Here is a 14159-nt window from a genome sequence, read left to right on the forward strand (position 1 = left end):
GATATTTTTTTAACTACTTTTGTATGTGTCAATAAACAATGATATAACAGAAATTTTATAAAAGATTTAAGATATTAATTAACAAATTAAGTTTAAATTGCAATAAAAGTATTTTAATAAAATATTAACAAAATTAAGAGAAAAAAAAAAAAAAAAAAAAAAAAGGAAAAAATGATGAGATGAGATGACGTGTTTGCGGGAAATGCGGTGAAATAGTAGCTGAGGGCACGACGAGACCGTCGCCGGCAGTGGGGGACAGCCTGTTGTCCGTGAGAACGTCGATGATCAGGATGCACCGCTTGCCACGTGGCAGTTCCTTGGCTAATATTTTTCTTCATCATCATCCTGCATACGTGTCAGTAGATCAACGGTCCGATTTGGACCCCTCCGAGGCATCCAAGACAGCTTGTTTTATTTCTCCGTTTTTGTCCCTGCCGTCCCCTTAAATTACCAAAACGCCCCGCAGTCTAAAATAGAAACAACGGTAATTACAGTTTCCGGGAGAAGCGTAGGCCGAATCTATAAATTTTTCTGAATATAGAAAATAGAACAACTCCTAGATATAAATAAATAAATAGTTCAAAGATAAAAATAATCAGACACGCACAAAAACTTCATCTATTTTTCTAGTTTAATTAATTGAAAATTAAACAAATTTTCAATTTAATTATCTTAATTATAAAATACAATTGCCATTAAAAAAAATTATAATTAATATTATGAATAGAAAGTTAAATAACAAGGAGAAGTGGTACTTGGTTTTTGAATTTTGAAACGGCATTCCCCTTTATCCTGTCACACGTGACGCTGACCAAAATAGTTACTACGCGAGAGCTTCGTTCCAATACAGCTGACTCACATTTAAACTCAGACTTCAAATCATCTGATTGGCTTGATTTGATTGACCTGTTCCTAGCGGTTGAAATTTCGACGGTGATTCCGCGCGCACCACATCATGGAACGATGTAAGGGACCCACAGTAACATCGTGGTACTTGGCACTCCAGTTTCCATAAAGGGGCGGGGTGATTTACCAAGATTACCCCTTTACGGATAACCACCTTTATCAGGAAATTGTCGGTGGAAGAGGATAATTTGGACTATTAAATGCTTAAAATTATTACCTGCAAAAATGTTTAGAAGCATCACGAGCTTTAGATATGGGACAGCTGGTTTATTTTCTAATTATTTTGAAATTTTATTTAACTTCAGAAATTATTTATTTTTTTAATAATCGAACAGTAAAGAGTATACATGAACGGGGCTAATTAAATATTGACGAATATTATGATTAGCTTAATGATCAGTTGATTACTAGCCAAGTGATTTAATACGTTATTGAGTGATCTTAATAACATACCAACCATTCTATATGATTTCTTAAAGTGAATATTTAAATAAAAAAAATTAAATCACTAAGTATATTTTTACTTATTTTTATAAAATATTTTCTTTTTGAAAATCTTTTCCTTTTTTCCACGAGCTTCTATTATTTTTATGTTATGTAATTAAGAATATTTATCATTTTGGAAAAATATTAATATGTTGTGGGTAAAAAATCACTTTTATGTACCACAAAGTCCAAATACTTTTATGGTAAAATTAACTAAAAATATTTAAAAATTTATTTTTAGAAATTATTTGTTAAACCATTGGTTAAAATAAATTTATAATAGAAAATTAACCGTTTAATTCTATTGAGCAAATTAGGTAGCGACTAAAACCTATAGCTTCTGCAGGATTTGGTCTTCTCCCATCGCCTTTAAATCTCCATTAACAATATTTCATCAATATTTAATTATAAATATAAATAACAAAATTGTTTAGTTTAACTTTTTAACTAAAAATATTTAATTATAAATAGTTTTAAATTAGATAAAAATTACAAAGTACATTTTAATTAAATAAAATATTTGATTTTTTTTTTTAAAATTAATTTTAATAATAGTAGTAATTAAGTTTTATCCTCTTTCAAGCATATTGATTAGGTTAGTGTCTAACATTCTCTTTGAACTTTCTGGTTTCGCGTGTAATCATTATCTCAGTGAAACCCATTTGCAAATATTGAAGCTTAAAAATTTTAACAGGCTGGAAAATCACTGTAAATCCTGATATTGTCATGCCATGAGCATGATATAATTTTTCTGTTTCTGCTTACATCATAGCTGCTTGTTTAATCACATCTCCAGTAAAGGAAATTTAGGGGGAAAATTTTAGTGGCTGTCTTAATCGAAACCCTAATTTTAAAAAAAAAAAAAATTTTTTTGCGGATTTTGTAATTATTGGATTTTAACTAAATTGGCATTTATTCGATTATTTGAATTGTCTTTTTAATTATTATATTTAGATTTAGCTGTTTTTTTTGTCTAATTAGAAGAAAAAAAATAAAAAATTCTGTGGATTTTTCGCGTTTCCACAAAAATTTACGTTGTTTGAATTAGGGAGGTAAAAAGATGAGTTTCTGGGAGGAGAGTGTCTGATAATGACATCAGAACGTGCTCTCTGTATCTAAACTACATATATATTTTTGTTTGCATATTTAACTTTTAAAATTAAATTTTTAAAAATAAACATTAATTTTTAATTGATTCTTTACGTGTTGAGCTGTTATCATCTTTTTCCCCCTTTCTTCTCCCAGGTTTTTTTTTTTTTTTTTCCTCTGCAAGCTGTAATTGATGTTCAAAGGGTTAGAAAAGGGAACCTGTGTTTCTCTTTCTATCTCTAAAATCCTCCATTGAAAACAGTTCTCTCTTATAAGTTGTCTCCTCATGTCAGCCTGATTTAGAGACGCATAAGCTTTGTGTTCTCTTCCACGCGTCTGTGTCTCTTCCTTTCTTCTTCTTCCTTGCTTTACAGACAATACAGTATTCTTCTTCTCTCTGACAATGAGATCGAAATCGTAGAAGATTTTTTCTTGGTTTTTCGTTTCTGGGTTCTCATTTTCAAGCTTGAAGACGAACTGGTTCTTCGTCTTCGTTTTCATTTTCCGGTCTGTTGAAGATCGGTTTTGTGTTTCTAGTTCTCTGAACAGTGTGTTCGTGCGTCTGAACTTTTTTTGGGTATTGATATTAACCAAAAATAGTACGAGAGAAAAATACAATGGCACCCTCGTTTGATTGGTGGGCAAAAGAGAGCCACAGAGGCACTCCCGTGGTGGTGAAGATGGAGAACCCGAATTGGTCAATGGTGGAGCTAGAGGGTCCGTCGGAGGAAGATTTTCTCATCGGAGACTCGCCGCATAGCCGGCCAAGAGACAAAGCTAGAGGTAAGAACGCCAAGCAGCTGACATGGGTCCTTCTTCTCAAGGCCCATCGTGCCGCCGGTTGTCTCACTTCCCTCGGCTCCGCATTGCTCGCACTCGGTGCCGCCGTTCGCCGCCGCGTCGCTTCCGGTCGCACCGACGCCGACATCGATCCGGAACCGGAAACCAGCGGCGGAATCCGGGAAAAGGAGAACCCGACGGTGAAGTCGAGGTTCTATTCGTGCATCAAAGCATTTCTCTGGCTGTCCGTGGTCTTGCTGGTTTTCGAGGTGGCGGCGTATTTCAAGGGCTGGCATTTCGGCGCGGCGAATCTCCAGTTGCAGTACATTTTTACGACGTCGTTTGGGGTAAAGGATTTCTTCGACTGGGTTTATTCTCGTTGGGTCTTGATTCGCGTAGAGTACCTCGCTCCACCTCTTCAATTGCTTGCCAATGTCTGCATCGTTCTCTTCCTTATCCAGACCTTGGACAGGCTTATCCTCTGTTTGGGTTGCTTCTGGATCCGGCTCAGGAAGATCAAACCTGTACTCAAACAAGACGCCATCGCAGATCTCGAGTCCGGCGAAGATGGGTTTTTCCCTATGGTTCTTGTTCAGATCCCTATGTGCAACGAAAAAGAGGTAAGCTTCTTCAATTTCCTGAATCTCAGCACTCTTCTGACTCTTTCTTCTTTTTCGTTTTTTCACTGTTCTCTGGCTTTCGAATTTTAGGTTTACCAGCAATCAATTGCAGCTGTCTGTAACTTAGACTGGCCTAAATCCAAAATTCTGATCCAAATTCTCGACGATTCCGACGATCCGACCACCCAGCTTTTGATCAAAGAGGAGGTCGAAAAATGGCAGCAAGAAGGTGTCCGCATTGTATACCGTCACCGCGTGATCAGAGATGGGTACAAAGCTGGTAATCTCAAATCCGCCATGAATTGCAGCTACGTTAAAGATTATGAGTTCGTTGCCATTTTCGACGCTGATTTTCAGCCTACTCCCGATTTTCTTAAAAGAACAGTCCCCCACTTCAAGGTATAATTAACTCAGAATCTTATATTCACTTGCCTTAAATTTCATGAGTGAACAAGTTTGATATTAGGCTTTTAGGGTTGGAATTAGATTGGTAAATTGAGAGTAGAATTTTCTTGTGGCTGATGATACTACAGGATAACGAGGATCTAGGGTTGGTTCAGGCTAGATGGTCATTTGTCAACAAAGATGAGAATTTGTTAACGAGGTTGCAAAACATCAATTTGGCTTTTCATTTTGAGGTAGAGCAGCAAGTTAATGGCGTGTTCTTGAACTTCTTCGGGTTCAATGGAACTGCTGGTGTCTGGAGAATTAAGGCTTTGGAGGAATCCGGTGGTTGGTTGGAGAGGACAACTGTTGAGGACATGGACATTGCTGTCCGTGCTCACCTCCATGGATGGAAATTCGTCTTCCTCAATGATGTCGAGGTATAATTGATAGATTAACTTATTTTGTATATGGAAAGTATTTCTCATGGAGTTTAATAGTAGAATATTCTGCCTCGTGGAGTTTAATAGTATTAGTTGTCGTAAAAATAATTTCTCTACGAGTTATTGGTTGACTCTGCTATGAATTAATGTTTGGTTTTTGTTGCATTCAGTGTCAATGTGAGCTACCTGAATCTTATGAAGCTTATAGGAAACAGCAGCACAGGTGGCACTCAGGACCAATGCAGCTGTTTCGCCTTTCTTTGCCCGATATTATTCGATCTAAGGTATATGTTTTGGATAAGGGGAATTTTCTTGCTTACAGTTTGTACTTTTCCTGATTTTCTCCATTAAATTTGGAACTGGAGATTCTACTTACTAATTATGATTTATCTTTTGGATGTTTGCAGATTACTCTAAGGAAGAAATTCAATTTGATCTTTCTTTTCTTCCTTCTTAGGAAACTGATCTTACCCTTTTATTCTTTCACTCTCTTTTGCATAATTCTACCCATGACAATGTTTATCCCCGAGGCCGAGCTTCCAGTATGGGTTGTCTGCTATATTCCAGCCACAATGTCGTTCCTCAATTTCCTCCCATCCCCAAAATATTTCCCCTTCATTGTCCCTTACCTTCTTTTTGAGAATACCATGTCAGTAACCAAGTTCAATGCTATGATCTCTGGCCTCTTCCAACTAGGAAGTGCATACGAGTGGGTTGTCACAAAGAAATCTGGCCGGTCATCAGAGGGTGACCTTGTTTCATTGGTTGAGAAAGAGCCAAAGCATCAGAGAGGGGTTTCAGTTCCCAATCTTGGCGAAATGGAGGAGGAAATTGAGCAGCAAGAGCAAAAAGCTTCTAGGAAAAAGAAGCACAACAGGATATACATGAAGGAGCTTTCATTGGCTTTCCTATTGCTCACAGCCTCAGCGAGGAGTCTGTTGACGGCTCAAGGAATCCATTTTTACTTTTTGCTGTTTCAGGGAATATCATTCCTGCTGGTTGGCCTAGATTTGATAGGCGAGCAAGTCGAGTGATAGACAGACAAGGTAGATTTAGTAGGGAAGATAAGAAGAAGAGTTAAGGATACTGTAAAAATATTTGGTGAATATAGGGTGGGGACAAAATCTGAGTACCACCGCAGTAGAACCCGTCTGGGGAAGACAGTGTAGAAATCGGCTAGGGATGGGAGCTGGAGCAACTTCCATTAATCTTGTTGCGTGTGCTCTTCAACCATTCAGGCCTTCCCCCCTCATATAAAACTTTCCATTTCCACCCAATACAAGAAAATTTGTGTAATAACAAAGGCTAGATTTTGATAGAGAGAGGGGAAGAGAAGAGAAGACGACGACACGTGATAGAAAAAATGGGGAAGATGATGACAAAGATGCTCTCTCAGTATAAGTGAGTTTTTATTTTTATTTTTTTGTTTTGATTCTTTTGTTTTTCATCAGTTCAATTCATTTGTAAGAAAAGAAGATTTGTTGGGGGGGGGTTCAAACATCAAACGAGGAATCTTTTAGTTTTTTAACGGTTTGAGGCCAAGGAAAGAAGAAAAAACAAACACTCTCTGAGACTCTTGTTGATGCTTTCCAGAATATGTTGTTTATTACTTCCTTCCTTCAAATTCTAGGGCTTTTTTTTTTTTTTTTTTTGTTTTTACCCCCTTGAATATGTTAAGGAACATGATATTATGTTTATGATTTATTTAATTAAATATGATTTATTCATATTGTTTGGAAAATGGACTATTTATGAATCTTAAAGTCTCTTTAATTTAGTACAAAATTAGGAGCTTGATTATCCAAGAAAATTACGACATAATCCTTTTTAATTTTACTTGAATGCAATTTGTTTTCTGATAAAAATTCATTATTTATTTACATCATTTCATATTAAGTTTTTATTAATTTAATTTGGGTTATCATTATTATTGTGATTATGAGTAATTTATGAAAGTTAGCTGATGAGCTCTGCACATGGGTGTGCGTGTGTATTGTCTAATTGTCGAGCCACATGGCCCAGCCCCCGACTTGGCTCGCCCTATATTTATAGTTGGGAAGCAGCTGGACCTGGACCACACCATATTTGGAAAATGGACCCATTTAAATCTTTTTATTTAATTTCATAGGATCAAAAATTCCAAATAATTTACAGAGAAAATTTAATAATTCACCAGGATTGGTTGTTGTCAGTAAAATCAAATATTTATTTTTTGTTTCGTAAGTTAAAAAATTTAATTAATTTGAATTGATGGGCATGTGATAACTGCTTAATGTTGATGAACATGTCGTGTATGATTTATAGTTTTTTTTTTTTTTTTTTTTGTTTTCTCTCCAACTAATCATCTGGCCCAGCTTAATTTTGCACGTTTTTTTTTTAAAAAAAAACAAAATTATGATTTTTGGGAAAAAACCACATCACAAAAAGCTGTCTCATGTCGGATTTATATCACTCGAGTAATATTTAAAAATATTTCAAAAGAATTTTCATAGCTAACACTTTTATTTTCTAAAGAAAAAATACCATTTTGTTGTTGTTTGCAATCGGGTTTTGATTTTTCTCTGCTTAATTTCTACTTGTTTGACTAGTAGCAGTATCTTGTCTGGTAGCCTTGTCACCAGTGTAGACTCATTGAACTTTTTTTTTTTTTTTTTTTTTTTCTGGTCTTAATTAGGTTTGATTAAATGATTCTGTTCATGTTAAACATTGGGTCAAACTTCAGATTGAAAATTCAATATATATATAAGTCTATGCTCAGAATAAATTAAACAATTCTATTCAATTAACTAGTAAAAAATAACTTTTCTTTAACTCCATCTATTCCCAGAATGATGCACAGATTGGGCCGAGAAAAGTTGGGCTTACCGTCTCCATTCAGCCCAACTCAAGCCTAAAATTCCAGTAAAATAAAATAATGCCCTAAGAATTAAGCTCCCTGAACTGAAGGGTCTGCAAGTTCATCCAATCTTCCATGATGGGGAGAAAGAAGAAGAAAATTAAAGCAATATATTTATAATTCATATATTTTTCTTGACTTGATTCAATCTACAATAAACCCTTTCTTTAAAATACTTTCTCAAAAAAACTCTCACAAGGTTTTCACGCACACTCTACAATATCAATCAAATCAATCCTGACCAATCAAACCCTTTCTTTCTTCCTTGGATGGATATACATTGCTTTATAACCCTACCAGTCAATCTTCTTCTGCTAAAATTTTGAAGAACAAACAGTTAGGAACTGGTAATCTATACAGCTGAGATTTTTTTTCCATGAAAAAAAACAAGGAAATTCTAGATGAGCTTAATGTGCAGTCAACTTGAGATTTTTAAACTTGCTGTTAGAAGAAAATAAACTTTCCCTATATCTTCCGGGCATATCAGAACTTCGATTTCAAGTGTGCTGCTGCAGTTGACGAGTTCAAGTATTAGCAAAAAGGAAAGCGGAATATCAAATTTAATTCCGAGTAAGATATGCCAATTACCATTAGATACCCATACTGTCCATGGTGGAGCTCAATTCAAATTCCATTTGATAAAAAATTTTGGAGCTCGTTGTCTAATGCTGACTGCATCCATTGCAAGAAATTGTTTTGCATAAATAATTTGAAACAAGAAAAGTCTGCAAGAGGTGGATCAGACCTTTCACTTACATGAGAAAGGGAAGGAAACTGGGTATTTGTTGTTGGGATGTTCGGTACAGTTCCTTGGAAAATTCCGTGAGGATAAAGGTGAGAGGAACCGGTTATGTTGCCAAATCCAAGGAGTGCTGCATTGCTACCTCGTGAATGAAGAATCTAAAAAGAAAGACCAGATATTCATATCATTCTCTATAGATAGAAACTACCCATTCATTTTCTAAGTTTATGTTAGGCACCATTTAGTTCCAAGCTAATAAAAGAAATCCAGTATGGTGAATTTATAATTCCTACATAGCTAAAAAAGAAACAAATCCTTCAGAGAATTTGAACAAGAGCAAGACTTGCTCAATTGTGATTCAAATATGAGGATTATAATCTAATTTCACATATCGGGTAATGAGTACAACGGGAATTTAAATCGAAATTGAATCTAATGTCCCCTTAGAGTATGACTTACATCTTTTGATAGAATCCTCTCTATATCGATATTCAGTTCTGGGTTGACAGTGGCAAGTTTCATTGACAAAAACTGCAGGAAGAACAGCAAAACCAATTTCAAACCATGTATTATCTTCTTAGATAAATTTTTCCAATGAATGGAGTGGTCTACTAAAAAATTTATGAAATTACTCGTAGTAATCCCAACTCGACAAGAGCAACATGACCAGTAAGCACCATGCATGTACGATTATGCGCTAGCTAGGACTCTATGAGCTTTTTAATTGAGGAAAAAGGATTCAAGTCGATGTTCTTCAGCCTAGTTCTAGAGAAAGTATTATGACTAACTGCTATTGCTACAGTGTCAAAATTTCTTTGACCAGGTTAACGTTCATCCAAAATACAATCCATTTATAGTTGCCTAATACCGTACCTCGACCTGCTGTTGCAGAGACTGCACATAGTTGATAATCTCATCAAGCATCACTGCTTTTCCAGTTATCTAAAACAAAATCAGTACCACAGCAATTAGCACAATCCTTTACTTACGATAGGAAAATAGTCTGATTGACAAAGCTAGGAAGTCTCTCATTTACCTTGTTGCATCCAGGAACAAGTTCCTGAAGCAATCTCATTCTCTCACTAATCTTTTCTCTTCTCACCTAAAAAAGGAGTAATCAACAGATTCAGGATTGTAATAGAGTGCAAATTTTTCTGGCACCAGTATGTAAAAAATTACCCTTTCTGCAAGACTGTGACTATTAGTAGCTTGACCCCTTCTAGCCCTCACATGAATGTAATTTTCTTTAGGTGCTTCTCCACTATTAGAGTTGTCTTTAGCTTGCTTAGCAGCTTGCTTACCACGCAGGTTTGGACTGGCGCTCGGCTCTGCCTTTGGTCTCTTCTCATCTTGCTCGTTACGGACATCTGAGCTCTCACCCGAAGGATCATTTGGGAGCTCATTCTCTGCATTCTGAACACCACATATGAAAAAATCAATTGATTCACTAGTGATATAGATCAGAGGCATAGCAAAAATCTCCAAATTCCGTTTGATATAGTAAATTACAACTTGGGTTACCTTATGGGGATTCAAAGGAGAATTCGACTCGAGAGCCCGTTTTCTTCCCTTTCCATTAAGTGTTGAAGCCGCCATATCTGCTTCAGACATTTGGTAATCCTGATCATGAGATGTTGCTACATTTGTTGAGGTCCCTTCATTGCCACCCTCTTTACTTGGAAGATAATTTGGAGGACACACAGAGTTGGAGAGTTGGCCACACTGATCAGGAAGGCTGAATGATCCAACAATCTCAGAGAAACTTCCGCTCCCGTAGCATGAAAGCTTTGGAACCATTTCGGTATAACCCGAACCGGATGGGTACTGAGGAGCAAAGCCTCTAATTCCTTGATTTTGCATCATAACAGGGTAAGGAGGGTTTGATAATTCGCTGTGAGAAACCAATGTTGAGCCTCCAAAACTCTCATGTTGACTCAGGGAAATGATTGGATCCCATCCAGAAGGAAAAAAAGGGTCTGCACCAGTTGCGGGCTTGGTATAAATGGGAGTTGAGTTCATCCCAGAAGAAGGACAATTCATGGTGCTCTCACCTCCAAGTCGAAACCCTAAATCATCATTATCACACCCACCCATGTCCCAGATTCAAGAAACTAAACCCTGAACTTTTTACAAACAGGTTATCTGCAAAAAAAATGGAAACCCCAAATACCAATCAATTGCTGGTTTAGAGCTGGCTACGAATAGATATTAAACAGAAGCAATATAATACTAAAGGGGAAAAAAAGCAGGTTTGACCAAAGATAAGATGATTTCTTCTAGGACTCAACAAGGAACAAATAACAATGGCAGCTTTATAGGACTGTGAAGATGTTAAAGTAAAAGAAACCTTCATTACAGCATCCCATGGACACAAAGTAAAAGGCAGAAATCCAATGCATCAGGCATAAAATCTGCACAGACCCAGATTACTCAACTCTTGTTTCAAAAACCCTAGGATCAAGTCTACTCAAATGCAAAGAAGAAAAGAAGGAAAAATGCTGTCAACAGACAAGAAAGTGAACCTTTCAGAGCATAAAGTACTACACACAAACTATGGATTAGCTAAGTTACAGTTCACCAGCCTAACAAGATAAAGCAGATTCCCTTTTTTCCCATTCACTATATTCAGTTGAAAGAATACCAATGTAATTGATTTCATTATCAAAACTCGAATCTGTTCAAGTAATTAAACGCCCAATCTCAACCCAAACTGTACCCAAACAACATAAAAATGAACAAAACAAAAAATAAAAGATGGCTGCAAATAAAATTCCCAACAGGAGAAAAACCAGTTGTCTAAGTTTTGAATCAAAGAATCAATGGCACCAAAGAAAAAAGGGGGTTATTTTGCATACACCCATTGAGATATTCTGAAATGGGTACCCCACGAAGAATGAGCCAAAAAAATCAAATTCTACTTGAATTATGCAAGAACTGAAATGGGTCAGTTCTATTCACAGTCCCCCAAATTGGGTCTATGACAGTACCTCTAACAGGATCAAATGCTTGCCTGAACTTGACAAGTAGAAAAGAAAATATAAATAAAGGCCAATTCACCAATTGAGTACTTGCAGAAACAGTGAAGGAAGCATCAAATTCCAGCTTTTATAGATCAATACTTATACAATATATATATATATATAAAGAGAGAGAAAGAGAGAGGGAAAGCATACACATTCATTGACGCCCAATGATATAAAAGAAAAAAAAAAAAATGAAAGCTTTGCTTACCTGCACAAGCCAACAGGTGACATGTAAATGATTTTAAAAGACAGACTAACTACTGCCAACTGCTCTTGTTCCTAAATTATTACACAACCTAATCTCCTTTACTCCTTGTAAATTTTTTTCCCACTCATTATCACATGTTTCTTCCCCTTCTCTCAATGATTTTTTTTTTTTTAATATAAATTTAAGATTTTTAACTGTGATTTTATGGTAATAACCAAAAATATTAAATCTAAACTGTAACAAAACTAAATTACCAACCAAAATTTACTTCTTTTTAAAAAATATATATATATATATATCAACCTTGTGTAGATTTATGGAGGTTCTTCTCTTCGTCCCCAAGCTTTCCTTACTTACTTTCACATATACTTTCTTTTCTTTTTTAATTTTTTCACTGACACCTTTGCCAACTATTCTAATACACTTCTCTTTGCTGTTACACACTCATTTTTCTCAGTGCCAACTAACCACCCCTTCATTTCTTTTCAGAAAACTCGTTATACACCTAACCTGCATCACTCTCCATGAGCCCCCACTTCCCATCACCAAACATTAACCTTTGATTGTGTAAGTCAGGACACGTGTACGGTCCTGAATAAACATTCCATTAAGATAGTGAGGAACATATAAAAATTCCCCCCAAATATATTAACCCATTTTTTTTAATTAATTAAAAAAAAAAAAAAAAAAAAGTTAATTAATACCTGCAGCAATCTTTTCCTTTTTTACTTTGGTGGCTTTGGCTCATGAGGAACATAAGGAATAATGGAATCTAATAATTGATTTTACCTTCTTGTCCTTGTACGGTTTTTTTCCAGCTGTAGTTCTTGGAGTCAGTCAGTAGGCTTTTAACTCAGCAGGAGTGGGTCAAACTGAATTTTCTGGTCGACCAAAACTCCGGTTGTGATCTTGCTGGAGTGATCAACACAATTAACTGCCAGATTAACGGGCTAATCACCATTGGATTCTTGAAATTATGATCCTCCGCACGACACCTCATTATAAGAAATTTGCGCCCACCTGTGGTAAGATTGACGTGATTGTGATTTCAGATGACGTTAATCAGGACCCACATGTCAAGAATTTGATCGGTAGCAAATCGGATTTTTTCTAAATATTAAATGTTGTTTCTGTATTTTATTGCATATAATTAAAAAAATTTAATTATAATTTTATAAATAAAATACATTAAATATAGTATGTAAAAAATTAAGATCTTATTAATTATATACCATAATAACATATTTCATTTTAAAAATTCACGTTTATAATAATTAATTTTCTGATACTTTTTTTATATTTGGTGAGATTTTATTGTATTATTATATTATGCAAAAAATGATTAACATGATCGAGATGGTGTACCTAACTAATCAATATGGGTAACCGCACCAGATCATTTGAGTTCAAATGAAAAATCTCTTGTTTGTTCCTCCAAATTAGAGAATCAAAATGGATTTTGGACGTTGAACCTGTTTTGATTCTAATATGTTTTTTTAATTAATTAAACAATATACTCGCACTAATTATAATATAATATAAATAACTTTCGTATGAACAAAAAATATATTTAAATTCAAATCGGAAACTTTTTGAGATAGAATCAAGTAATAACTATTTGTATTAAAAAATAGTTGGTAAATAACTACTCAGTTTAAGTTTTTAGTTTATTTCTAAAATAATATACATTCCATAAATCTTTATATTATTTAAAAATATTATGATAGATGGTTATAATATTTTTTTAGTTAAAATTTAATATATTATTTTAAAATTTATTTAAATAGATCATTATGGGTACGATAAACACACGTAATTACAATATATACATATACAACTGCATAATTTTTATATAAAATAATAAAATTTCTTAAATATTTTTAGGTGATCAAAATCCAAGCGATTTTATGATTTGTGTTGTAATTATAATAAATAGACGTCCTACCATGAAAAATTAAGGCTGGTTTTTTTTGTTGAAAAGTAAATAGGTTTAGGGTTGAACAAAAAAGATTGTACATAAAATTAAAATAAGTGGACTAAATTATTGTGTAGAAGCAGCCTAAATTTATAATACACATTGATATGTACATTCAAGAAGCATGTCCCTATGATTATTTTGTCAATAAAATTAATATCAAACAAAATAAATATTTAATAGATACAAAAATATGTGTTCTATTTTCTCTTTAAGATAATATATATCATAAAATCATGATTATTATTACTTTCAAAGCTAACTACTAAGATATATATAGTTGGCTTAGTTAGTATACATGCAATATATATATATATATATGTATGTATATGTTTTACCTATCTACAATATTTTAATGCATTATTAACTTACAATTAGAATTAAAAATTAATCACTCTTAAATTAAATAACAGCTATAACAATATTAAATATTGCTAATCTTTAACTAACAGCTATAAATTAAAAATAATTAACGTAAACTAAACTAATCCCTTTAATCAATTTTAAAATATTTTATTATTTTTCATCTTGCAAAATGATTGTTTTTTTTTTTAATTTTTATTTTATGAGAGTAAGCAAAAAAGTGAGAAGGAAGGAAAGGAAATCA

At 34.3% G+C, this 14159-nt stretch overlaps 2 protein-coding genes across 4 annotated transcripts; one reads left to right on the top strand and one right to left on the bottom strand.

Annotated features, from left to right (window-relative positions):
• Positions 1–2665: 2665 nt before the first annotated feature.
• Positions 2666–6317, top strand: CSLC12 (Cellulose-synthase-like C12). The gene is made up of 5 exons (XM_022033102.2): positions 2666–3881; positions 3972–4280; positions 4415–4705; positions 4879–4992; positions 5116–6317. The coding sequence occupies exons 1-5, from the start codon at positions 3099–3101 to the stop codon at positions 5740–5742; spliced, it is 2124 nt and encodes a 707-aa protein (XP_021888794.1). The 5' UTR covers positions 2666–3098; the 3' UTR covers positions 5743–6317.
• A 1387-nt stretch (positions 6318–7704) lies between these two features.
• On the bottom strand, positions 7705–11191 carry LOC110807848 (basic helix-loop-helix (bHLH) DNA-binding superfamily protein). Of its 3 annotated transcripts, none has more exons than XM_022033124.2 (8): positions 9868–11189; positions 9526–9759; positions 9383–9448; positions 9220–9288; positions 8806–8877; positions 8361–8504; positions 8193–8276; positions 7705–8110 (listed from the first exon to the last, which is right to left on the bottom strand). In XM_022033124.2, exons 1-7 carry the CDS (start codon positions 10438–10440, stop codon positions 8229–8231), a joined length of 1206 nt encoding a protein of 401 aa, XP_021888816.1. In that variant the 5' UTR covers positions 10441–11189; the 3' UTR covers positions 7705–8110; positions 8193–8228. The 3 variants fall into 3 exon arrangements, with proteins under 3 accessions (XP_021888816.1, XP_088077480.1, XP_021888817.1); XM_088221354.1 differs by having other exon boundaries at positions 7705–8113; XM_022033125.2 differs by lacking the exon at positions 8806–8877 and having other exon boundaries at positions 7705–8113; positions 9868–11191.
• Positions 11192–14159: the final 2968 nt, after the last annotated feature.

The sequence above is a fragment of the Carica papaya genome, chromosome 1 (genome assembly GCF_054855325.1).
Source record: "Carica papaya isolate Zhongbai chromosome 1, ASM5485532v1, whole genome shotgun sequence".
In the NCBI taxonomy this organism is placed as follows: domain Eukaryota; kingdom Viridiplantae; phylum Streptophyta; class Magnoliopsida; order Brassicales; family Caricaceae; genus Carica; species Carica papaya.